This window comes from Solanum tuberosum, unplaced genomic scaffold, assembly GCF_000226075.1.
Source record: "Solanum tuberosum cultivar DM 1-3 516 R44 unplaced genomic scaffold, SolTub_3.0 scf00557, whole genome shotgun sequence".
Lineage (NCBI taxonomy): Eukaryota > Viridiplantae > Streptophyta > Magnoliopsida > Solanales > Solanaceae > Solanum > Solanum tuberosum.
The window spans coordinates 175,042-201,744 of record NW_006239485.1 but is presented as its reverse complement, the minus strand read 5'-3'; the positions used below and the strand labels follow the sequence as shown (position 1 = coordinate 201,744).

Sequence of the window (26,703 nt, the reverse complement as noted above, 5' to 3'; positions counted from 1 at the left end):
TGATCGAAAGTTCGGTAATTTAAGTCATTCTAACTATTTTTCGTTTTGAATGGATTGTTGTCACTTTTTTCACATTTTAAATGAATTGTTTCTTTTATTTTTGTGTATGGTTAATAACCGAATAACCGAACCAAACCAAACCGAAACCGATAATCACCAAACTGATAAATGTATATTATATTTGGTTTGGTTTGGTTTTGATAATTTTAAAACCGATTAAGTTGGTTTGGTTTTGGTTTTGACCAATAACCGATCCAAACCAACCCGTGAACACCCCTACATACAGCGGAAGCATGGTCATAAATCACAAACTTACATAATAACATAATAATATAAATCAAAAACGAAAATTACTAAGCACTAAGCACTAACCTCTTGAAGTCTTCATAAAAATAGTTTCAAAACTGATGAATATAGAGCTTTCATCTTCTACTATTTTCTGACTAACTTTCTAACTAGAAATTTGTGTGGGCAAATATTTCTTTTTCAGAAAATAGGGTGATCTTTCTTTGAACAAGACTGTCCCTTATATTTCAATTTTCATTGATGAAGAGAGGGGAAAGGGCAAAAAAGTTTTTTGTCATTAAGGGAAAAAACATTTTCAGCCTTGTGGAAAAACGTTTTTGCGTTAATGGGTAAAACGTTTCATGCCTATTTTTAAAAAAAAAAAAAAACAAGAATCAACGGTTTTTAAAAATCAAATATTTATTCTTTAGAAGGCATATTAGTCGGGCATAATAGGGACCGCAAACCTATTAATTGAGGCTTTCGATTACAATATTAATTTACAAATGAATGAGTTATCCATATTGTAATAAATTATAAATTATCCTACTAAAAATTTGTAATTGCACTCCTCAATTTAATTTTGAAATATGTCGATACATCCTACCAAATGTTTCATGCATATAGCGACACATAGGGCGATACAAGTTTAGTCTCTACTTGCTATCGTGTGAAACCCTAAAAATTATAAATAATTTTCACATTGTACCCTCATGACTTTAATCAATTTCTTGAGATCAATTTGGTGTTTTCTATCTTAGTATGTTGCCAAGATATCATGTTTGATTCGGTTTGGCTGGATATTTCTAGAAAAAAAAATATTACTCTGAGATTAAGAGATTCATGAGATGAGGAAGACCATTAGATATTATCACATCAATTGTGTTCATTGACGTCTTTTATGTTTGTCTATATGAGACAAGTACATAATGATGAACTCAAAAATTAAGAAAACAGATTATGAGAAATATGAATGTCATAAATGATCTAGGGTATTACATAGTATAATCTACTTTAAGTTTCATTGATCGAGATGTTATATATTCCTAACAGATGTATAGTAATGAAGCTCTCGTAGTATTCACTGGACACGCGGTCTAGTCGTAATGTATGAAAGTTACATAATAGGAATGAGAGTTGACCTACTATGTGTGAGTGGGAGAAGAAGGAAATTGGATTGGGTCACCCATGTGGGTCAACCCGGATCCATGTGATCAAGAGAAATGGATAAATATAATTATGTATTATATATCAATAAATATAAGGGAAGAACACAACTATTAGAATAGTTGTGTCCTTTCATAATTATAAAAAGGGTTCTCAGAGGAGAGATAAAAGAACTTTTCATTCCTACAATTCCAAAAAGAACACACTTCTTGTGCTTATTCTGCTTCTTCTTTCTGTAATTCCATTAAAGTTCATGTGAAGATTCTTTGAAGGTTTTCTCCAAAAATGTTGGAATGAACGACTGTAACAGGTACGATTTTGGACTGTGGCTTTATATGGTGTAGTTCGTTTTATACACATCATGTAATTGCACTTTCTGACTAGTGTAATAATATTCAATGATTCGGCAAACTAAGTGTTTGATTAGACTCTTCAACTTGGATTCACCAACACTGTTGTTGGGCTGAATGGAAGTCGTATCAACTGCAATTGGATGTTGTGCGTCAGAATCTATATTATAAAATAATATAGTGCAAGAAGGTATGTCAATACTTTGAATGTACTGAGTATGTGAGACATGCACTATACAATTATGTTCAACATGCCCAATCTGAAATTTTGAACTAAATACAAAACTGAAATATATAATCTGAATATAATGAACAAGTAGTAAAATGTGCAATTGATAAGTACTAAACTGATTTAATTGAGTACAAGGTCAATGCAATAATTGAAACTGAACTGTGGGAGATACTATTAATCAACATATAACCATGTGAGCTAAACATGGAGTTTGATGTATAATCCCCATAAAAAGATATTAATATACGTTGTCAAAGTATAAAGGTTGATCTGATTTGACGTGGTACCACTAAACTGAAAGCATGCGCCTAAAAGGGCTATATAGACCTATGATGACTTGTAGTTCTAGGACTTGGGTAGACTGACCCTAGTCCAACTCGTTGCTAAGTACTACTCCCAACTGAACATAATTGATAGCTCTTGAAAATGTTGTTTATAAATCATGAATGTCATACCTGAATTCCATACTACTAGTGAACTTTGCTTTTATAAGAAAACTGATACACGGTCATTGATGTCATTTCGTGTACCATACTAATCAAAAACTTACTTTTGGAAAAAATGTTCAAAAGTATCGATGACATATCTAGATGTTATGCATGTCATATATCTTACTATTATGATTCGAAGCTCCTGATCTATGAGATGAGTACACATATATAAGCCATGCATTTTTGAAACGTGAGACTTGTAAGTGTATGGGAGACATGATATGGTTGGAGTAAAATGCATAAAAAAAATAGTAATAGTCTAATATTATATATTATATAAAAAATACTATTAAGAGTATGCTTCAGCGGAAATCACTTTAATGGTCTGCAAAACTGATATTAATGAAGTTCAATGAGTTTGATATCTGAGACTGAGTGATGGACACTTTATCTCAAAGCATCCTAAAATATGCAGAAATTAATAAACTGAGTATAAAGCTAATCATGATAATTTATGTAAAGGAAACATGCAATTTAAAACAACGAAACATAAAATATCGATATTTTGAGGGTTCATGAAAATATACTTAAGTAAAAATACTACACCATATGAAAAACATGTATTTAGAGACTATTTATATATAGTGACGGACCCAGAATTTTCGTTCAGGGGTTCAAAAAATAAAAGTATAAACGTGTAAATAAGCGGTGACATGAAGCTTAATTTCAGGGGGACTTGCCACTACGCTATCAGTTTCTCCTTATTATTGAGGGGGTTCAAAATATATATATCTACAGAAATACAGAAAATTTACCTTATATATACGGTGTAATTTTTTACCGAGGGGGTTCGGGTGAACCCCTGGAGCCCACGTGGGTCCTCCCCTGTTTATATATGAGAAGAGACTTAAATAAAAAAGATATTCATGTTTTTTGTGATACCCTCGATTTTCATAGTGAAATACTGGAGAATTGAGTTCATTTTTAGACTCAATGGGTGAAGAATACTTATTGATGAAATCCTACATACCTGAAATGAACACACTTGACATAATTCCTTAACTGAAGCTTCAAGGTGAAGAACCCCAGTTTCTTGTTTGAGACAACTTTGAACATATTGAATTTTATTGTTTAAGTGTTGGGCGTGAATGGATAAGTTATTAGGACTTAGAAAAGTTAATCAAGGGTAAAATGTCAAGAATATCCCTTTTGAAACGTAAGAAGACCTGAAAAATCAAAGAACATGACCTTTTAATGGATCTCATCGATCACATCAGCGATCTGGAGGTCCAATCGCCAAAATATTCAGCAGGTCGCCAAAATAGGGCTTTAGATCGCCAAAATTAATAGTTTCTGGAGGTTTTTAGGTCACTTTGGTGATGTATTTCAGCAATACGTCGAACTATTTGGTGATTCATCAAATTGACAGGTGTCATCATCGAATTTGCCACTCCGAAAATGTTCTAGCAAATCGAACGACTTATGCGTGCATGCCTTGGCAGATGCCAAGGCAAGACGATTGTTGAAAATAAGAGCATGTGTTATATCATCGCGACACTTAAGGCACAAGTGAATAACCTAATTGAAAGTGGTGTGCATGGTGTGCTCCATTCTCCTTCAACCTCAATTGATGGAGAGAGTTCTAATGATGATGAAGTGAGTGTAAATTTGGTGTAAATTTAGGTGTTTTGAGCTCCAATCAACATCAAATTTGGTGTAACACTATTCATCACATCAATTCACTTTTTGAATATTTTAATATTATTTCATTATATAAACTTTTAATTAAACATTTATATAAATTGTATGTTTTAATTAAATCTCTTGTATATTTAATTATTTTTTATGTAATATTTTTATAATATTAATTTTAGATATAAAATTTAGCTTTTTTATAAATTAATTTTTCTATATATGACTTTTTTTAAAATTAAATTTATGTTAATGCTACTATAAATTATAATTGGATATATTATTTAAAAAATTATGGTACAAAATAATTTTATATTAAACGATTATAAAAGGAAATAATATGAATTATATATGGTGAATGTTTTAGAAAGAATTTGTTATGAAATAAGAAAATATAAATGAAATAAGAAATAATAATATAATATTAAAGAGAGAAAAATATTCATTTTTTGTGTAAAATTTGGTGCAGTGGATTGGAGTTGATTACACTAAAAATAGTGCTGACACCAAATTTGGTGTTTGGGTTAGAGATGCCCTTAGGTATTAGGATTATTGTTGTTGAACATTGAAAATACTTCGAAATTTTGTATATATTTGAAGTTTTTGAACTTTGATATATTGTGTAGATCCTTTGATGAGTCTTTACTTTGAATTTGATGTTTTAAATTGATGACTAGAGTAAGTTGTAATTCAGTTAGGATTAATTTAAAATCAACACATTTAATTGTTTTATTTTGGAAGGTGGGATACAAAAAAAATTCAAGTTTCTGCATTTGAATTTATTTTATTTTTTTCGAAAACTGACAGACTTGGTCGATTAGTCCGTCGATTTTATGAAAAAATACCAAATGCAAAAACCTAGAAAATCGACTCTGCCCATCAGTTTGTTATAGGATTTCAAAAACAAACCAAAGGGCAGAGTTGGTTCTCTTAATTTTTTTAAAAAAAAAACATTTATCAAAAATTATTTTATACTTCTAATATTGAATCAGGATCAACTAGGATAGAAATAAAGTACTAGGACGAACTTTTCTTTGGTGTCAAGGTAATAGCCATGAATAATCATCTACTTCGGGAAAGAGTAGAAGATTGAGACATATTACTCTCTCCGTCCACTTTTAATTGTCATGATGCACTTTTCGAAAGTCAATTTGCCTAATTTTCAAAGTGAAATTAGATTCGATATTTTAGACAAAAAATTTAGATATTCAAAAACTTTACGAAAAATATTATAAATCGCAATTTTTTTGCATATCAATATGATAAAAAATATATCGTAAAATAATAGTCAAAGTTCTTATCATTTGATTCTAAAATAGAAAACCATGACAAATAAAAGTGGACGGAGGGAGTATGAGATATACAATGCATTATACAAAGTCAGAGACGCATAATATGATAATGCTTCAACATGGTTATTCTATTCCACCTCTTAGAAAGAAATAATTTTAATCAAAATATATACTTAATAGCATAGCGATACATTTATAAAAACTTCTACCCCGAGCACACATAATAAAACCACAAATAGTCAAATAAAATTCAATCCATAAAATTATAATTTAATAACAACATCGTTATGTAAGGTCATAATGTCAAAGAAATTAATACCGCAAGACATTGTACATCTTGATGATCGACTAATTAAGAACAACCCCATATGTAAATTGTGCTTAATTATCAAGATTACATAAGCGTATTATACAATATGTTGTTTTATTTAAATACACTCATATATTTATATATATTTTCCCTAACTAACACACTTTTTCTTCACATGTCCAATCGTACTCTTTAAATTCAACAATATATATTCAACTAAGTTGATTAAATAAGATAATCATATAAAGCATGCAAATCATATGGTGATGACTGATGATTTGCAAGAGTAGTCCATTCTAATTCTTGTGGTGAATATGTAACATTATTAGTACTATTGTATCGATGATTTAATAATCCATCGTCTTCCTCGAATCGAATCCTTTTTCGTGGTAATTGACAATCAGATATATCAAACTCGGAATCATATTCAACCTCGAGTTCCTTAACATTTGATTCAGATTCCTCGCATAGGGATGGTAACGACAAGGGTGAATACGAATAAGACTTGCAGCTAGGTCTAGAACCTGAAGCACAAACTTTTTGTTCTTCCATTATTCGCTCTAGAAATCTTCCTTGTGCTTCAAGTTTTATCTTCAAGTTTCTTTGAACCTTTAAGAAAAAAGATTAATCTTAATTAATAATTTGCAAAACATGGATGAAAAAAGATTAATTAAATTATAAGCTTAATTAGTTTACCTCAAGATGATCACTTAATCGTTTGTGTGCATCCATATGCATTTGTAATGCTTCATTAAGTTGAGCGCCCCTATATAAATCGATATAGAGTTTAACTTCTATAAACTATAGTATTAAAGAATCTTCACCTAATATTTATAGGTATTGTAAATTATTTGCGGATTTTTAATTATAATCCGAAAAATAAAAAAATAAAAAACATATGACCCTTTTTTAGGAGTGAACTTAGTATCAACCCTATGTATGTTATAAAGTTTCATTATATAAGTATAAATATTTGATTGTGAACTCAGTTATTATTAAATATTTAATTTGATATCATTATGAAAATTCATAAACTTTAAATTCAGAATCCGTGTCTGTATTAATAAGGAATGGAACAGTAACTCACGCTGTAACACTGAAGTTTGGCAAAATTTCTGATATGCTTCTCCTTTCAAACTTGCCAACTATATGTTAAAAAATGAAAAGCAAGACAAAAGAATTTAATATAGAACTTTAGTAAATGTTATTTTATTTACATAATTAACTTGTATAAAAAAAAAGAAAAAAAAAACTTACTTTCAGGGTCTTCACGTACAAATTTTGACATACGGTATTTCTGTTGCAAATCGAAAGAGAAAATAAGGATTGAATAAATAATATCGAAATTAGCTATAGTTTTGATAATTATCAAATGTAACAATAGTATCCAAAATTTGGTCTGTATAAGTTATATAACTATTTGCTCTATATCTTAAATATACAGAACAAATTTAAGAAAATCCTCGCTATATTTAATAATTCTTTTAAATCCTCACTATGAGTTTTTTCAAGGATCTCAAGTTAATACTACAATATTAATTGAGTTTACAGTTAAATATTTATAGATATTTGATAAATTTCTTAAACTATGAGCAAAAGTTACTAAATTCACGTGAATCTGTATCCAGGCTTATGAAGCTACTCAGCTAATAGAGGCAGATCTAGAATCCTAATGTTATGAATTCTGAATTATAGAAAATACATTTTATTAAATTATGAATAAATTATTTACACAAATGAAAGAAATCATCACAAACACAAAGGATATAATAATAAGAAAACCTGTAGGTGGCTTTTCACATGGAAGATTGTTAGACCAGGAATCCCCATAACCTTCAAAATTCCTTTTGGTGTTGCTCCTGCAAGCCAATATTTAGTTTTTTTATTTTAAGAAAATGAAAAAAAAAAATAGGTGAGAGGATAATTATATGGTAGAAAGCTTTTCAAATTCAACTGACGAATTGTTGAAAATAAAAAGAATTTTCACGTGTTTAACTCATGAAAATATGAAAGAGAATCAGGCTTGTCATAAAAAAACCGACATGCTTGGCTCAAGAAAAGGAATTAGGTGTGCATGTCAAAGACATATTTAGCCAAACAAAAGTGAATCTCATCGTCACTCATTATCAAAAAGAAAACAATCAGGCCTACACGTGAGGGGCAATGTCCAAACCGTAATTAAACAAAGAAATTGAAGTTGAACACTCTTTAACTGTTAAACCTTCTAAGATAAAACGGTCACACACTTCAACAAGGATCACTTACTTTCCGGACCTCCGAGCTGACTAACTGCCTTCTCAAACAGATCATGAAGCTCTTGAGTCCATTTCAGTCTCTCCTTCGATGAACAATCGGAACGATTCGAAGCCATACTGGAACTTGGCTGCTCTCTGAATTTCCCAGGCATTGCAGAGAGAACTCTGCCAAAGCTTATAGACAAAGAAAGAAACAACACTTAAATAAGTAAAGCTGTTGTGAAGATAATGTTAACAAGTTGATGGATCCTATGGAAACAGGGTAGGTATAATACCGATAAATTGTCGGAACAAACCAAGCTATGTGAAAAAGACATTCCAAATTCCAAATGATGTTGATTTTTATAATCATTTGGTGAAGAGAACTAAACTCATAAGCAACAACAAGCTAACAAGATTGGCACTTCTCAATTGGAATTTGAGTGTACAAGACAAAATAAGGCATTTCTACAAGCCAGCTTTTCAGTTTTTGGTTCATACTGTTGGCTAAATCCAAATAGCACAGCATATAATAAAATAGTAACAAACCAGATATGGAAGTTATCAGGTCTTTTTTTGGAAGTTGTACCTGTATAGGCATATAATCAACATAACTATGTATTTCATTGACAAATAACTGTGAATAATTTAACATGATAAAGGAAGTAGAGTAAATTAACAGACTTTCTAAATATGTATTGAGATTGTGTTAAATTCTGAAGATGGATGAAGGAAATAAGAGAAACTTCAACTTCTTTTTGAGCATATATAGGTAAAGAAAGATTACAATAGCATGTCCATTACAGGTGTAATATTTGCTGTACTCTTCTGTTAATGGCCAGAAATAGAATTATGGCTCTTTCTCTGATTCATGAGAGGACTACTGTCTGCTCCGCTTCAAGGTACAAGACGGGCATTTGTATTGCTTTATACTCTCAGCTTTAGCAGGTGTTATCTTCACACACTTGCCGTGGTACCACTTCTCACAGATGTCGCAGCCAATCCAAAATTCATCAGCACTGTAATTCCCACCACAGCTTCCACAGAGTGTTTCACCGTGTTCTTCTTCATCCTCCTGGTAACTTTCATCTTCCAGCTTTGGGGTGCTTTTCACCTGACCATCACTAGATCTCTGCATAAAATGGGGAAATTTTGACTTTAGTAATGAAGGAGAGAGTGAGCAAGCACATAAATAGTAGATCATGACATACTGAGGAGAAACTAAATAAAAGTATCATGGTGTTACTGAATACTAAGGAACAACAAATTAAAGGGATGATAACATAATAGCTTTGATGTTTCCCTACCTTTATGCTACTACCACGTGATTTGCTCCCACTATCTGCACTGGGCTTATCTTTTATAGGTTTTCTTTCGGTCACAACTTCAAAGACAGTCGGCACCTCATTGATCAAGCTGAATAGACGCTTCCTGTACAAAAAGTATGGAAACTCAGACTAACAAGAACTTCCTCGCAGAAAAGTTACACCACAAAGTAGAGACTTCCCAGGCGAAAGTTATAAAGAACCAAATCAGAAAGTTGTCTGGAAATAGCAATTAGCAAGTAGAGTGACACTAAATTGTGATTCCTTTCACCTCTTGCAAGCCTCCACACATCCACCACAAATGAAGATGGTGGAGTGGTGAAAGAGGTGAATAAGAAGTAATAAACACTGCCACTAGTAGGGAGCGCTACCTCCTTAACTGGGCGTCTGGGCCCTACGTGGTGAGAATATGGATTAGTGCGGCTAGTGTGTTCTGGATACCAAATGGTTATATCTAAAAAAGATGCTGCCACTGAATTTTGAATCTAATGCAATGCCCGAGAAAAGAAGAACCACACAAATACTATGAGAAGTATAAACTATGAGATCTCTAGGAAAAAGAGCGCCTTGGCAAACATGTGCTACCATCCTTAACATTCTCTCTCTCTCTCTCTCTCTATCACGCCTCCTTGGGGTGCGACCCCTCCCCGGACCTTGCGTGAACACCAGATACTTCATGCACCTGGCTGCCCCCTTTTTTTAATCCACAAATGCACATTCATCACTACTAGAGATGCAATCTATCATTAGGAAGAGAAAAGTGTCTTAAGGCTAGTTATTAGCACCAGCAACTGTCCCCTAAAGAAAGTGGAACCAGAAGAAATATCAAACCAGAAAACATAACGTATATCCGACATGTAAATAAAGGTAATGTGGTGGCTAGATAAATGAATAGACTATTCCGAAGTTCTTTGCATGTTTAAGTTGCATAACTGTAGAGGTTCCTTCACTTCAGATGTCCCAACATCCAAAGAAGCAAGATACAACTTTAAATAGAATGATCAACCCTCCAGAAATCCCGGGGCAAGCGATTGAAGAGTAAGATGGATGTCTTGGCAAACAAAATTCAAAACTGGCAATACACCACACCACACACACACAGCAGAAATAGTTTCTCAATGAAACCCAATACTTGAAGACATATATAAGAAAGCTAAGTTAAGTTGGTGAATGATCTATGGACTCGCAGAAGATTAAGAAAAAAACACATAAAGAAGCGTGTTTGTGTACTTAATAGATGGAGAGTTACAAAGATGGACTTCAGAACTCGTGTAACTGACTCTAAAAGGATGGGGTACACAGACATGGAGTTACATGTAATCAAGAAAAATGTTACAACCTCAATACTCGACAAGCATGACATAAATATACAATCACCAGAATGCATCCCCTCTGCCCCATCAGAAATAATCTTCAACCATACAGACTCAAGAAGAACTCATCTTTTGGACTAACAGAATTTGTCACATTTCAAGATTGAATGAAGTGCAACCTGTAGAATTTCAACCTGATAGCACAGAGCAACCATTTATTTGCTTGAACCAAGCACTGTCACCACCTAATGACAGTCTTAACAATACATAGCGATCAATACTCCTGATATTTTCAACCTGACAGAAATGTGGACAAAACAAGGCTGGGATTTATCTTCAGAGTGATGCTCAATGACTGGGAATTAAATAGGGCGACTGAATTTTACAGTACTTCGGAAAATATTGGTGGCTTACAGGAGGGGGCTATAGATTCTGGTGGAATGGGCATAGTAGTGGTTCATACAAGGTGAGTTCAGCTTATAAAGTATTGAATCAAACCAATTAACAGGTTGAGAATTGGCCTCGGAAGCACATCTGGAAGACAAAGATACCACATTAAGTGGCTTGCTTTGTTTGGTTTTTAACAAAAGAGGCTGGTCTTACCTGGGAAAATTTGAAGAAAAGAGGTATCTCTCTCTATGCCAGATGTTATTTATGTGGTGAAAGAGCAGAGACAACATCTTTTTCTTCATTGCAAGCTAACAGAACAACTGTGGAGAATCTTCATTAATCTTAGAGGCATCACTTGGATAATGCCAGGCAAGATATCTGCTGTATTACTTAGTTGGGAGGAAGCAGGAGTTTAGGCAAAGGATAGTGAAAGATGGATAACTGTCCCAGCTAACAGTTGGTGGACAATCTAGAAAGAGAGAAATTCCAAATGTTTGAAGATTTGAGGAATTTTGTGCAAAAGATCAAATTGAACTGTATTTTGCTCTTTTGTTTTTTGGTGTACAGTTCTTCTACCCAGGAGAAACTGTAGAAATTCTCAATATGCTAGATTCCATTTAGATGGTCAGAATAGCTTCAGTTTCTTAGAGACATGTTTTGTAAAATATGGCTTCAGTACAACATATACATTGTTTTGTTCATTTACATAGATACACACACACAAGTTACCTGTTTCAAGAAACAAAATGCATAGCTATCCAACAGGAAATCCTCATTTCTCAGAAGAAGAAAAGCCTATTTTCTCCATAGCCAAAAACAGAAGAAGCAAACATGAGCAACGAATAGTTCGAGATTTTGCAATATTAATGTGATTTTTTCCGTTAATTTTACTGATTTTTTTTGGCTGCAGCCATTACTTGTTCAAATTGTTGTTAATCGGAAATTCTTCTGTCAGCAAATACAGTCTTCTTCTCAGATTCGCCAATGACGACAGTTATATTAGCACCATCAGAGCTGATTCCAAAATGAGGACCGGAGCAGGATGAAAAGACAATCAAGGTGGGGATACTGTGGGCCAGGAGCGGTTCGGGACTATAACAAACAGTTACTATCGGGGAGCACATGGGATTATACTGAGATTACATACATTGATTAGAACTTCCTCTGGCCATATATATTAGAAAAATAGTTTTGGATTAATCACCTCCCTAGCATCGCATTTTGTCTGCATCTTTTTGTTATTTGCGTATTGCTTATGATACTTTTTCTTGCATCTGGTATCACTGAGAAACCTTGCTTGTTTATTCTAAAAAATTGATTGAATTAATTTGCTCAGTTAGCCTTTTTTAAATTAGGTGTATTGAATTAATTTGTACAGTCTGTGTTTTAATTAGATTGCTTAATTGATGTATATTTTTGTTTTTTGCTTGTTAGTTGCACTGTTTTTCCTTTAATTCTAAACTCTGTGGTTGTTTTGGTGTCAATTTTGGTGAACTCCTGATTATTTTTCATTCTTGTTTCCTGCCAGTTAGTTGCACTGTTTTTCCTTTTTCTAGACTCCTTCGATTGTTGTAGTGTCAATTTAGGGGAACCCTTGATTATTTCACTTGAGTATTGTTATAACCTGTGTTAGTGTAGTCGGGGTTTGATGGAAGTTTAAGGTCATGTCCTTGATTGAGGATGGGTGTGAGGGGTAGGGGTGGGTAAGGGTACCAAAGGGTGCTTCTAGGTTGAGAGTTGGATCTTGGAACATAGGGACATCAACAGGAAGACGATAAGAGTTGGTGAAGATTCTTAAGGAAAGGAAGATCATTGTAGGTTGTCCAGGAAATCAAATGGGCAGGAACCAAGGATAGGGATGTAGACGGACTTAAGTTGTGGTACTTAGGAAGCTTGAGGATTAGGAATAGCATAGGCATCTTAGTAGATAGGAAACTCGGGGAACAAGTGGTAAAGGTTAGGAGGGTGACTAATAGGATGATGGTTATTAAGATAGCTTTGGGAAGGATAAATTTCAACATTATTAGTGCATAAGTTCCCCAGGCGGTTGAACAAGGAGGTTAAAATGCACTTCTGGGAGGAGTTGGACGAGGTTGTGAGAGGTATCCCGTAGACTGAAACTATTGTTAGGAGGAGATTTTAAAGGTCACATAGGGATCACTTTAAGAGGATATGACAATGTGCATGGCGGTCTTGGCTTTGGGGACAGAAATGAAGGAGGAGTTTTACTTTTAGATTTCGCAAAAGCTTTTGAGTTGGTGACATATCGTAGTTCAGTAGTCAAGACTGAGATAAATTACTTGCTCCTTAGGAAGTGTGATAGAGGTTTATCCAAGGACTACAAGGCTATCCAGAGCGAGAATCTTACAACCCAACATAAGCTTGTGGTAATGGATTTAGATATCAAGTGGAAGAAGAAGAAAGGGGCTACATATACCCAACCAAGGATTAAATAGGGAGGCCTGACAAAGGCGAAAGCCTAGGAGATCAGAGAAAAGTTGGTGGCTATAGGGGCTTGGGGGAGTAGCGGGGATGCAAATAGTATGCCGACCAGGATAGCTCAGGGAAGCAATTAGACTAGATATTAGGGGTCTTAAGGGGTAGCTAAGGCGGGCATAAAGGGATTGTTGGTGGAATGGAGAGGTGCAAGGAAACAAGAAAGCCGAGAAGGTTGCTTATACGATGTTAGTGGAAAGCTTAGACAAGGAAGAATAGGGAGAGGTATAAGACGGCGAAGAAGGAAGTGAAACTAGCCATCACAATGGCTAAAACAACATCTTTTGAGCACTTGTATGACGAGCTTGAGAGCAAACGTGGGAATAGAAAGATGTATAGGCTCGCAAAGGTGAGAATAGGAAGAATCGTAGCTTGGACCAAATGAAGTGCATGAAGGATGATAATGGCAAAGTGTTAAGAGAAGAGGCCAACATTAGATAGAGATGAAAAAAAGGTATTTCAATCCTAGGGATTCTAGTAATGTAGGTGGATATGGCTACGGAGGTTGAGGGGGCTATTTGTAAGATGAGGAGAGGAAAAGCGATTAGGCCAGACGTGATCCCAGTGGATTTTTGGAATAATACCAGCAAAACAAGTTTGGAGTGGTTGACTGGTTATTTACTGTCACATTTAAGACGGTTAAGAGGCCAAAAGAATAGAATTGGAGTACAATGGTTCCATTGTACAAGAATAAGGGTGATATTCAAAATTGCAACAACTACATGGGTATCAAGCTACTAAGTCATAATATGAAAGTCTGAGAGAGGGTGGTCAAGGATGAGGAAGGCAGGGGTGAATCTAGGAAGACCCAAGGGCAGTGGCGGAGCTAGAATTTTCAATAAGGGGGTTCAAAATCTGAAAAAATAGACACATGAAGTAGCCGAAGGGGGTTCAACATCTACTATATATACCTAAAAAAATATTTTAACCATGTATAAATAATATTCCACCGAAGGGGGTTAAGGTGGCTCTGCCACTGCCCAAGGGGTGTCATGGGACACGGCTTTGTCTGAAAATATGCTATATATATATATATAAGACAGAAAAGAGAAAAGATATATACTATACAGTGTTTAGTTTGACATAAAGTGGCACGCAGCTCAGTTGGTTACGTGCGTCAATTGCTATGTGGGCCGTGAGTTCGAATCTGCACAACTTTGCTTTTCTTCTTTCTTTTTTTTTTGAAATAGGTAACTAACTTTGCTTTTCTTCTTTCTTCTTTCTTCTTTTTTCTTTTTTCTTTATTTCTGTTCTTCCTTTGCCTTCTATTTTTTAATTTTTTGATATTTTATATAAAAATAAATATGTAGCTTTTCTTCTTTTTTTCTTTTTTATGTTCTTCCTTTGCTTTTTATTTTTTATTTTTTTTATATTTTATAAAAAAATAAAAATGTAGCACTATTATATTTAATGAGATAATTTTCAAAACAAAAATATATCCAGAAAAGTTTTAAATTTGTTTTAATTACTTTTTGGAAAAGATATAATAGTATACGTGAATTGTGTTATATATATATATATACTTAAAAGGTGACACCGCTTGCAAAAAATCTTGCGTACGCCATTGGAGGAGGGGTGAGTCTATCTCCAAGAACCCACACCGATTCATGCCGGGGTGATCAACTATAGAAGTCATTTATCTTGTACAGAGATTGTTGGAGCAATATAGGGACAGAAAGAGAGACTTACACATGCTCATTGACATGGAAAAGATAAATGATATAGTCCCTAGGGAGGTCTTTTAGAGATGTTTGGAGTTTAAAGGTGTACCTGTGACTTATATTAGGGCAATTAAGGGCATGTATAATGGTGCCAAGATACGAGTTAGAATAGTGAGAGGTGACTGACAACACTTCCTGATCATGACGGGGTTTCACCACAGGGCAACCCTTATCCCGCTCCTATTTGCCTTAGAGATGGACGAATTGACACGACATATTCATGGAGAGGAGTCGTGGTGTATGTTATTCACAAATGCCATAGTATTGATTGACGAGACGTGTGGTGCAGTTCATGATAGGCTGGAAATTTGGAAATAGGCCCTAGAGTCAAAGGGTTTTAGGTTAAGCAGGACTAAATCAGAGTATCTGGAGTGCAAATGTAGTAACGCAATTCATGAAGCAGAGGAGGGAGTGTGAAGATAGATGCACAAGTCATACCCAAGAGAGGAAGTTTCAAGTATTTTTGGGCCAATAATTCAAAGAAACGGGGAGATTGATGATGATGTTGCACATCATATTGGAGCGGGGTGGGTGAAATGGAGGCTTGCCTCCAAGGTAGTGTGCAATAAGAACGTGTTCTCAAGGGATTAAGGGTAAGTTCTCTAGAGTAGTGGATAGACCAACTTTGTTGTATGGGAAAGTAGAACAAATTCAAGATAATTAATGACTCTAACACTTACAATGGCTTTTCAGGACATTGAAATTGTGTTGCTCAACATCTAGAATGTTCAAATATAGCCAATTAACAACTTTACAACAAAGAAAAAGGTATCCCCTTTTTCCATGAGACATCAAAATCATAGCAGGAAGTTCGGAACTACATACAGGAAGGGACAGAGATGGCCATAGTAAAAAAATACTCAGCATAGACTCTATCTAGAGTTTTGAAAATATCAATGAGCTACACGAAAAACAGTGGAGAGAGATCCCACATTTTCTAAAAGTAAATCCAATACTATATACGTTGATTTATCTTAATTAATAACAAACAAAAGAGTACCTTTCGTTTCGATTAAGACGAGCTCCAAAATAGAAAGCCACAGAAAGCAACCAACAATCACTGTGAACAGCAACCAGGGATAGCCAATCTCTACGATTCATTCCATCCCTAGCAAAATTTATCCCAAGTGCTGGCTCTGGCAGCTCAGGTGGAACTTCCTCCGCAGGAAGGTTGACTTCCCAAGTTTCATTTGGATGTCCATAAAGACACAAATTTTCCTTCTCTACACCCAAGAAGTAACACATTTTAACACAAAAAAAGCATAAAAACAGAAAATGTCAAGACAAGTCACAACCGGTCTAGTTAAAACTTCATTTAAACTAAGATTTTCACTTTGTTCAAATTCTCCTTGTTAAGAATGTTTCGAAAAAAATACATTTTCCTTAATACAACCATTTTTGCTAAGAAACTTTGAAGAATGTTACCAATAATGTCTGGTCAATCAAGCAAAAGCCAATTTTTTATTAAAAAAAATGTTTCAATTAGCCGAATTTTCAAAAATTCACTTTGTAGACTAAAAAAGCTCATTGATTTAGCATCAAATATTCAGATTAAGCATATCAATTTTTCACCTTCAAAGCTAAAAATATAAAAAAAAATTAAAAATGAGGACTTTTTTGACGGCAACTAAAAGCAAGAATCCACGATCTACAAAAACCCAGAAAGTAAATTAAACAAAAAATTACCTGGATCACAGAGATTATAGAATTCATCCACATCTGAAAAAACATAAAACAATTAATAACCAAATTGAAAAATTTATAACATTAAAAAGTATGCATGAAAATAAAGTACCATCAGTTAAAGCACGAAGTATCCCAACACGACGAGCACTGTAATCTTTGAAGATCTCTTCTACACTTCGAGGACTTGAAGAAATTGAGGCCATTTTTGTACCTCAACAACAATTTATTCTGAGATCTAACAAAAGAAGGAGGAAAAATTACTGGGAACTGATATTATAATTTTTCGAAAAATTAAAGGCAAATGAGATAGCTTATAATTGTGGGAGTAGGACTATTTTTTATTACTAGATTGATTCTTATAATTTGATTTATTTAAGCAAAAAAATCCTTGCTTGTTTGGTCAAAATATTTATTTTTCAGAAATAAATTATTTATTATGTTAAAGAATAAAGGTGTTAGGTTAATTTATTGGTGAAAAAATAAGTATTTTTAAGTTGTGTCAAAATTGGGGGAAAATAGCTTTTCTAAAGATAAAGATTACTCAATACTAAAAACTCTATCTTTACCTTAGCTATAAATTATTATTTTTTGTAATACACTTTAAATTGATTTTTAAAATATTTTTGAAACAAGATCTATATATGTGTGTGTTCCATATTGAAATTATAATTTGCAATGTGGTTAATCCAAACAACAAGCTATTGAAAAGTCAATTGACAATTTTAAGTCAAAATTAATTTATATTGTTGATTTGTTGTATATTGTCGATGCTAAACTCCTTCATTTCTTTGTGTATTTACTTCTTTGTACTTTGCATCTATGTACGGATGGAAAAAAAAAAGAAAAAAAGATAATAAATATTTATTTAAATCTTCTAAAATTATATGTAATCACTCCATTCCAATGCCATAAACCTTCTTATTTAGAAGATCAATTATCTTTTTATTTTGATGTCATGACATAGACCCCTTTGAAGGTGAAATAAGAATGAGGCAAAAATAGGTACTAAAAGTTACATTGTTTGGACTCTCCAAAAATATTGTCACACTCGTGTCCGATATTTCAAAAATGTTGGCACACGTATCTTGCCCACCAAAAATGCACTATTTTTAGAGGATCTGAATACACCTGATGGCACTTCCGAAGAGTCCAAGCAACATAGCCCATTAGCATATAACTTCAAAAGTTTGTTGTGTCAATGGAAGAAACAACACATTTCCAGTTTGGCTGTTAAATCTAGACGAGAAACATCAAACTTTTTTTCATTCAAAGCTGTTATCTTTCGACTTTATATTACAAGATCAAAGAATCCATAAAAATATTATCTTGAACCACACAACTAGTGAAACCTAAGGAATATTGAGACAATTTTCAAATTATATATAATCTTTAGATGTGGTTTCCAGATAGTTTCTCATATCAAAAACAAAGAAGTAAAATCTGTCAAGCTTAGATAACTCCAGTTACCAACTGGCTTATCCTTCAATAATCAGTTTTCTTATAATTAGTAGTAAATAGAATGATAATATAGCAGGAAAAAGAGAAGCATGAAATAGGGCCTACACTCGTAAGCCCGTGCAATGCATGGGCACACCCACATCTAGTATTGACACAAGAGGAGAGCGTTGGATCCAACTGTACTCTATCACCACACAGAACAATGGAAATAGAGATTCCACGGGATGCTCGGTTTAGAAGGCAAGTGATATTGAAATAACAGACTTAAATGTTGCAGAAGAAATAAACAAATAAACAAAGTGCACATTTCTTTGCATGATGAAGACGAGACGGGGTGAGGCTTATGTAGCATTTGGTGGAAAACTATAGGAGCTAATGTCCACTCATCATGTCAAGTATCGCTTAATGCCAGCTTTCTGCTCAGAAGTAAGCTTGCTGGGGAACTTGATGTTAAACTTTACTCTCAAGTTGCCTTTTCTGCTAGGTTCCTTAGGAATTGGCATACCTTCTCCTTTGATAACTTCTTCATAATTTGGACTAATGATAGAATTAATTGGTACAGTTAGATTCCGGCCATCAAGGGTTGTTATTTGTGCAGTGTATCCAGTAAGAGCCTCTACCAAGGGGATTTTCTGGGTGACAACGAGGTCATTGCCATCTCTCTTGAAGACACTATGCGGCTTCTCATCAATTATGAAGACAAGGTCTGATGGAATTATGCCTCGTTGCTCGTTTCCTTTCTCTGGAAATGTTATTTTAGTCCCCTTCTTCCATCCTGGTTTGATATCAATCGTTAGAATTTCCTCTGTCGTACTGGGTCTCCTGTAGAAACAACATTCTGAACGGGATTAGAAACTTTTACTAGGAATCAACTGGAAATATAATTAAAGGAAATTGAAAAAATACAACTCAACATTCCAAAACACCAAGTGCTTCACCAGCAGGAATCCAAGGACCTGTTGCTTCTTTCAAAAGTAGCAGAAAGCACTTCGCAATGTGAGAAACAAAAACTTCACAGTGATTGGGTTGAAAAAGAGAATTGACATGAACCGACACACTCATATAAACACATATAGGAGAAATGCCGATCTGTGGCACACAGTTCGAAACTCGGCGATAATGAGGCTGCTTCTTTTTTGAGAAGGTTAACTGTTTATAATTATGTAATGAGGCTGCTTCTATATCCTCCTCCCCACCTAAGTACCAGGTTTTGTTTGTGTCAGAGTTCGAATGAATGACTGGCATCATTTCACTGGAGTAGTCATTTGCACACCCAAAAATGTGCTAACTTCAAATCCCAGCAAAATTAGCAACTTAACATTAAGCTTCACTTGAAGAGACAATATATATGTATACTCTTTACATCATCAAAGAAAATCACAATACATATGTATGTGTGTGTGTATAATATATACGCGTTATATTTTCCGATCCAAAGAAAAGTGATAAGAGTTTATATTTTCTTCTGAAATTAAATTCCATTTAAGAACTTCCCAATTCCCTACAACTAATTCCTTCTAGGGAAAAAGACAGAGACAAAAATGGTTACGTAATTAGAGGGACTACGGAATTACCCTGATAGTAAAATTCATACCAAGCAGTCACTTAAAACTTTCAACCATCCAAATAAAAGAATACAAAAAGCATTCAAAAATAATAGTAATAAGATAAAAGTGTTTGTAAGAACTAGCATCAGACTTCTTTCCCCCATTATTCTTCTTTTCCTCTCTTCTTTTATTTTGTTCTTCTATAAACCCTTGAAATTCTATATAATAATAAATGAAATAGGTGAACATGTCGTGCTTTCCCTGTGCATATGGGAAAACATCCACGGACGCCTTCCAAAAGAGAAACAAAGGATGAAAAACAGGGACTCTTGAAACCAAACAAGGCTTGAAAGAAAATTAGAAATAGCACCATAAATATGCAAGTGTTTTTGTCTCAAACAGACATCACAGGAGGACAGCACACTTCTCTGTCTTGATTTACCATCATCTTTCAAAAATGTGACATATATTTCTTAACATTCAGAACAAGCATGGACCTTATTGCTTATGAAAGGAAAAGGGAAGAGGTACTTATCAAAAGAAAAAGGGTAAAGAGGTAAATACCTTGCAATTTTTGAGACTCTGATCTTACCAAACATGAGCCAGGGAGGGGCAACAAGCAAATGGAGCACAAAACAAAAAGTTGTATTAAAATACTCAATATGGCAACCAACTTGTTAACTATTGGGCACATGCTGTATAACTTTAACACAATCGCAGAAAGTTTAATAACTATGCTGTCAACCATTCATACAGTAACTTCTACTCACAGCTTGCAGGTAATAAACTAAATTAAGTGGCACCAATAAATACTCAAATCTTTTTTTTTAGCCAATAAATACTCAAATCACAAATGTCCTTCCCTAAAATGATGTTTTATATCTGTGCTTCACATTCTCCAGCTAGTTATCAGTACATCCTCATTTTGGTGAGACAGATTGATTAACTCATCCTACTTCTGGAACACACAGTGAGATTACTTAATGCCACTGGTGGTACCAAATTACGATACTGTAGACCATTTTACTGAGAAATGCAACACTAAAATGATCGTGTATTTTTTTCATAAAGTAATTCCAATTCTTGATCACAGTTTCTCCTTTTCCTTTATGCTAGTTTATCGCTTATTGTCAGGCCTGAAAACGGGTTCGTGCATACGTCAACATGAGAACTTGCCCTTACTTTCTCAGCATCAATAATGCAGAAAACGGAAGAGGAAAATGAGCCTATGATGAATTTGTAGAAGCAGAAGCAACAAGCTCTTTTATTACAGCTTCAACACTTAAAGTCATAAAATGAGCTTATTTCAGAACTTGTGAGTCTTTTGCATTGTCTAGAATCTAGATCATCATCACTCCATTGGAGAAGGTTAAAGAATACATCATGACCATGGTTGAGGTTATAATACGGATTTGATAACAAATCTAAGGTCATCATCTTTGTATGATATAAATTTCTACTTCCACACTAAGTTGCTGGGTCTGGGTCTGGGTGTCTGATAAGGGTGCAGATCTAGAGGTTGGATCCTTCATGATCAAAATTTTAAGATTTGGGGTACTGATCCAGGTACAATTAAGGAGTGGAGATATGGCTAATAATTCAAACATTTAAAAATAGAGTTATATGTCTAAATTATGAGACATTATGTGGAAAGCTTACAGAAAGTGGTAGTCCCTCTAGTTCATATCAAGTAAATTGTTGAGACTTTTTTCATAACTCAAATTAAGTGAATTATTCAAAGTTCAAGAACATTGATCAGATTATATTTACCCTTCATTTAATGGGGTTCTGAGCTACTTTATATTTTCTTGATGACTAGTTTGGAAATAACTAAAAAGGTAATAAGAGGAAAGTAGCCTTTAATTTATGTCCACAAATATTTTTCTTTAGGGTGTGCATACCCCAACAATTCACTCAATATGGACTACAGGGAGTAATATAAGAAAAATGACTGACATAGAAATTTCTATATATTATTTTCTTCAATTTCACCTCAACCCTTTTATTTTGATTACCGAAAAATCTCATTGTATCTGTTCCAAATTTCTCCATTGATTTTGGTCAAAGCACCCAAAAATCAATGGACCAAATTCGATAAAGATCCACACCCATGTCGTGATGACACGAGTGCAGCATCAAAAGAGAAAAGTCCAAGCAACTTAGCTTCTAGAGATATGTAGTGATATCAAAAGCAAAAAGCGCAAAAAAGCTCTAAGGTACTTGACTTTAAGAGCAACTAAAACGTGGGCTTTAATGAAAAAAAGGCGCAAATAGAAAAAAAATGAATTTTTTATTTTAATTTATTTTTATCAAGTAAAAGTATTTTCATGCTTATACATGGTAAAACAGATCATATACAAGCGTATACCAAAAGGTAAAGAATCTACACTATGATTCTCCACAAACTCCACCCAATCATCTATACAACAAGGGACTTTCTGATTACACCAAAAGAAAATAAGGAAACGGAGACTACTTCTCAACTGAGAGAAGCTCGATGCTACACCTTCAAAAGCTCTCTTATTCCTCTTTGCCAAGACTACCAACTTTAGCGCAAGTGGAATCACTTTCTAAGCCCTTTGTCTTATCCTCCTTCCGCTCTTCCAAGTTCCAACTCAACATCAACTCATTCACTGTTTTTGATATTGCCCAAGGAGTGCCAGACCACATACACATATCGCACCATAATCTCATGGTTATCCCACAATGTAAAAGAAGATGATCCATATCCTCACCCGCCTCTTTGCACATGTAAGTATGTTTTCTCAGATCTTCTGCTATTAGAATCACCCTCTAGTATCTAGCCGAGTGAAAAAACACAACTTCTCGGTGCATTTGGAACCCATATTGCATTATCTGGAAAAAAAGGTCCTCCCTAATCAACAATTATTCATAAAAGGACTTGACCGAGAACACCCCGCTATTCCCAAGCCCCACCATCTAACATTGAAATTATCCATCAAATTGACTTGCTCATGAAGTACGGCTAATAATCTTTGAAACTCATTCACTTCCTAATCTTGAAAATTCCTTCTAAATCTCAAATCCCAAAGTATCTCTCTACCTTGTGCACCCCCTAATTTGATGAATTGTCAAGTCTCTTTGACAAGAATACTCAAACTCTGAAATTCATCATTCAATTTTATGTTCCCACACTAGCTGTGTCCCCAAAAACAAACTCGCCTCCCATCTTTATCCTTGAATGAGATATTTTGCACAAAATCATCCCATTCCTTCATGATATTCCTTCACAAACCACAACCGAAAGGCGAAATGATATCTCTAGTCTTCCACCCACTTTCCATACTCCTATAGTTATCAATCAACTATCACTCCCCTCCACAGAGCCTAGGACCTCCACCCGAAACTCCACAACGATTTACCTAGTAAAGCTTTATTAAAAACTTTTAAATCTTTTTTTTTTTTTTTTTTACGAGATGTGAGACCAAGTGAAATTTTCTTGTCCCATGCACCACATCCAAAGGAAATTTCTCCGAGTCTTTTCCAACTTTTCAGTGACCGAAGTTGGAGCATGAAACTGAGACATGCAGTAAGTGGGAATGCAAGACAAGGTGCTCTTAATAAGCAAGTCCTTCCCACCCTTTGACAAATATCTTTTCTACCACCTTGCTAGACTCTTCTCGACCCTCTGAAGATATATATATGTTTAGTCCAAGACAAGTAAATATAAGCATGAATAACAAATATATGGACAAAGAAATTGATATTTTTTTACGAAAAAGTGAAATACCAAATTGTTTAATGTCGCCTCTTCGGGAACAATCATTCTCAAGGAAAAATTTATCTTAGAACCTTAATGAAGACACTAAAGGGCACATTGAGCGAGGCAAAGCGTTCAACATGTTTTGAGCCTCGCTTAGGGGCTTAAGCAAGCCTTTGACAACCCTAGGGACATGTTAATTGATCTAACAGCTACCAGCAACGGAAGTTCAGCTATAACTAGTCAAGAACTTCTCCCACATTCAAGCAAAAAGGAATTTTCCGACTGAACTACCTAACACACTTCACACTACAGAAAATAACAATTGGCCACAATATGCTCCATTTGCACAATATAAATGATAATTCAGCCTTAACAAGGTTATGCTATAAAGACAAAAAAGGAAAACCAAACAAACTGCCGACTACCCAACATAAAAATGCATCATACATAATCCTTCTCTCTTCCTCTTCCTCTTCCTCTTCCTCTGACCCTCCCGCTCCCTCCCTCTCTTTAATAAATATTCATATTCCTTTCTCTTCACAATTTGAACCCTAAAGTGCTTGAGACACATACAATGAAACAGTCTTTTTTTTAACAACTGTGGTGTCAGGGTCAGCTTGCACGCACCTCGACTATTCCACCGGATACCTACCACTTGCCACCGGCAACATGTAACTGGTAACTCTGTCCACCAAGGCTAGAATAGATCGGAAGAAATCACTTAATATTTTTGTCTCTTCTAGGATTTGTACCTCCCATTGGCAACATGCACCACCATCTTTAACACAAGGATTTTCATACTTGAGTTCAGCCAATGCATTAAATAGCATTCACTCAGATCATCCCATTGTAAAAACAAAAATGATAAATACAAAGATATTGCCACCACATTTAAATTTAACATTAATATGAATCAATCAACTATGCCTCAATCAGATTAGTTAGGATTGTACTGTATAAATCTTTCTTTTCAAGTTAAGTCTGCACATAAATGATTCTATTACAAATTTTTAACTTAAAAATCAACCACCATTAACGTGACCATCTCCAAAAGATATACCTCAATCATGAACATATCCATAAGATATGCCTAAATCCTTGATATCTACTCTATTCAGTTTAATTTTATCCCAATACGCAATATTTTTCCTTCATAGAGGTTCTCTAAGTCTCACTCTCATCCCTACCCAAACAACAAGTCTAACTCCTGACAAACACCAACTTAAAATTGTTTATTCAAGAAAAAAGGGGAAAATGTAAGATTTTTATCACTGAGGGCATACTCTGAAAACTCACCCAGTAGCATCAGTAACTTCTCTGGATATCTTCATCTTCTTGGTGGTTCCCTTATATAGATCCTCCAAACTACAAGGAAGGTTCCGCTCTATCGGAGCAGCCTTTCGTGGTGCATTACCAGATGCACCTTCGCCAGCAGCATTCCTGAACGAAGTGAAAATATCTTCCCCAAACATACCCCTAGAAAAACTTGGACCACCAGCCCGTCCACCCATATCTCCCATCCCACCATACGGGGTCGAAAACCCAAAGAATTCGGAGAATATATCATCAGCACTACGCGGGTTGAATCGAAACGACCCATGACCACCACCATCTGAAGGGCCGGAAAATCCACCAGCACCTGGCGGTGGCACCTGCCCTTTCAACCCCTCTTCTCCGTATTGATCATACACTACTCTCTTCTGTGGATCACTCAAAACCTGCAATAAATTCTTCAAAATTAACTATAAATTTGTGGAAAATGAAAATAAATCGAACTTATGAAAATTAAGGTTACCTATTACATCTCAAAACTCAGAGATCTATATCTTTTTCTTGTTCAAAATTAACATCAAACTACGGAAATTGATCAGCACTTGAAATTAGAATAATCAGTTATGCAAATTTCTGTTTTTTCTTCTCAGAATTAACAACAAATTCATAATCGGAAAAAATAAATCGAACCCGTGAAGTTTGAGAAGTGTAATTACATCGTAGGCTTCAGAGATTTGTTTGAATTTGGCTTCAGCTTCTTTCTTGTTGTTAGGGTTCTTATCAGGATGCCATTTCATAGCGAGTTTTCGATAGGCTTTTTTGAGGTCATCATCTTTGGCATTTCGGTCCACCTGAAGAACCTTGTAATAGTCCACACCCATACTTTTCTTCTTCCTTCCTCCGACGACAATTTCAAGATTTTCTCTTACTTTATCTCTCTCCGACGAGGCACCGGACGGAGCTTTTGCTTCACTCTGGATGAGTAACGGGAAATTAATCCAGTTGGGAATTTCTAGTATTGGGCCAACCGATCACCGGTAAAATTTTGTATGGTAATAACTCTTTTTTTATATATATATATACACATTTTTTATTAACTTATGAACCTTTTAATTTTTCGTGTCAAGATATATGAAATGGAGGCTCGTATTCAAAGTCATATGCGATAAGAAGGTATTATCAAAATTTAAAAACAAGTTTGATGGAGTGGTGGTTACACCGACTATGTTGTATGGAGGTCTTGATCCAGTAAAGAGCTTGCACGTTTAGAAAATGAAAATTGCAAAGATGAGGATATTGAGATGGATGTGTGGACATACTAGGAGATATAAGATTAAGAATGAAGATATCCGAGACAAGGTAATAGTGGTCTTGATAGAGGGAAAAATGTGGAAACGAAATTGAGATGGTTCGGACATGTGTAGAGAAGATACACAAATGCCACAGTTTGAAGATATGAGAGGTTGACTATAGATGGTTTCAGGAGAGGTAGAGGCATGCCAAAGAAATATTTGAGAGAGGTGATTAGATGAGATATGATGCAGTTTTAGCTTACCAAAGACATGACCTTAGATAGGAGGTTATGGAGCACACAAATTAGGGTAGACCATTAGATAGATAGATGAGTCACAATAAATTGGCAATTCAAAATAATTAAAAGTTATATGAAAAATTTACAGTCAAAGATAGACTTGTTTGAATCTCAAAATCCAAAAAATATAACATAAATTGGAACGAAAAGAGCACGAAAGAGCTAGAAGGATGTTTTATTTGATCTC

The 26,703-nt window shown here is 34.6% G+C and overlaps 4 protein-coding genes across 4 annotated transcripts; all 4 read right to left on the bottom strand.

Moving 5' to 3' along the window:
* Positions 1-5,818: 5,818 nt before the first annotated feature.
* LOC107058608 (uncharacterized) lies at positions 5,819-6,518 on the bottom strand. The gene is made up of 2 exons (XM_015304502.1): positions 6,456-6,518; positions 5,819-6,368 (listed from the first exon to the last, which is right to left on the bottom strand). Exons 1-2 carry the CDS (start codon positions 6,495-6,497, stop codon positions 5,985-5,987), a joined length of 426 nt encoding a protein of 141 aa, XP_015159988.1. The 5' UTR covers positions 6,498-6,518; the 3' UTR covers positions 5,819-5,984.
* Positions 6,519-6,818: 300 nt separating this feature from the next.
* LOC102579295 (protein PHR1-LIKE 1-like) lies at positions 6,819-8,540 on the bottom strand. The gene is made up of 4 exons (XM_015304503.1): positions 8,025-8,540; positions 7,542-7,618; positions 7,017-7,056; positions 6,819-6,904 (listed from the first exon to the last, which is right to left on the bottom strand). The coding sequence occupies exons 1-4, from the start codon at positions 8,164-8,166 to the stop codon at positions 6,843-6,845; spliced, it is 321 nt and encodes a 106-aa protein (XP_015159989.1). The 5' UTR covers positions 8,167-8,540; the 3' UTR covers positions 6,819-6,842.
* A 55-nt stretch (positions 8,541-8,595) lies between these two features.
* On the bottom strand, positions 8,596-17,262 carry LOC102605058 (PHD finger protein ALFIN-LIKE 1-like). Its single transcript, XM_006365538.2, has 5 exons — positions 17,034-17,262; positions 16,925-16,957; positions 16,239-16,461; positions 9,301-9,424; positions 8,596-9,125 (listed from the first exon to the last, which is right to left on the bottom strand). Exons 1-5 carry the CDS (start codon positions 17,125-17,127, stop codon positions 8,874-8,876), a joined length of 726 nt encoding a protein of 241 aa, XP_006365600.1. The 5' UTR covers positions 17,128-17,262; the 3' UTR covers positions 8,596-8,873.
* Positions 17,263-18,399: 1,137 nt separating this feature from the next.
* LOC102604715 (dnaJ homolog subfamily B member 13) lies at positions 18,400-25,983 on the bottom strand. The gene is made up of 3 exons (XM_006365537.2): positions 25,642-25,983; positions 24,950-25,371; positions 18,400-19,204 (listed from the first exon to the last, which is right to left on the bottom strand). The coding sequence occupies exons 1-3, from the start codon at positions 25,804-25,806 to the stop codon at positions 18,769-18,771; spliced, it is 1,023 nt and encodes a 340-aa protein (XP_006365599.1). The 5' UTR covers positions 25,807-25,983; the 3' UTR covers positions 18,400-18,768.
* Positions 25,984-26,703: the final 720 nt, after the last annotated feature.

Excerpts from the sequence above, each read along its gene's own strand:
- LOC107058608 (XM_015304502.1), bottom strand. The coding sequence starts at position 6,497 with ATGCATATGGATGCACACAAACGATTAAGTGATCATCTTGAG. Across the intron at positions 6,369-6,455 it reads GATTAAGTGATCATCTTGAG|GTTCAAAGAAACTTGAAGAT; the intron begins GTAAACTAATTA and ends TTTTTCTTAAAG.
- LOC102605058 (XM_006365538.2), bottom strand. The coding sequence starts at position 17,127 with ATGGCCTCAATTTCTTCAAGTCCTCGAAGTGTAGAAGAGATCTTCAAA. Across the intron at positions 16,958-17,033 it reads ACTTCGTGCTTTAACTGATG|ATGTGGATGAATTCTATAAT; the intron begins GTACTTTATTTT and ends ATGTTTTTTCAG. Across the intron at positions 9,425-16,238 it reads CGTCTTAATCGAAACGAAAG|GAAGCGTCTATTCAGCTTGA; the intron begins GTACTCTTTTGT and ends CTTTTTGTACAG.
- LOC102579295 (XM_015304503.1), bottom strand. The coding sequence starts at position 8,166 with ATGCCTGGGAAATTCAGAGAGCAGCCAAGTTCCAGTATGGCTTCGAAT. Across the intron at positions 7,619-8,024 it reads TCAGCTCGGAGGTCCGGAAA|GAGCAACACCAAAAGGAATT; the intron begins GTAAGTGATCCT and ends ATTGGCTTGCAG. Across the intron at positions 7,057-7,541 it reads ATGTGAAAAGCCACCTACAG|AAATACCGTATGTCAAAATT; the intron begins GTTTTCTTATTA and ends GATTTGCAACAG.
- LOC102604715 (XM_006365537.2), bottom strand. The coding sequence starts at position 25,806 with ATGGGTGTGGACTATTACAAGGTTCTTCAGGTGGACCGAAATGCCAAA. Across the intron at positions 25,372-25,641 it reads AAATCTCTGAAGCCTACGAT|GTTTTGAGTGATCCACAGAA; the intron begins GTAATTACACTT and ends AATTTATTGCAG. Across the intron at positions 19,205-24,949 it reads GAAGTTACTGATGCTACTGG|GAGACCCAGTACGACAGAGG; the intron begins GTGAGTTTTCAG and ends TTGTTTCTACAG.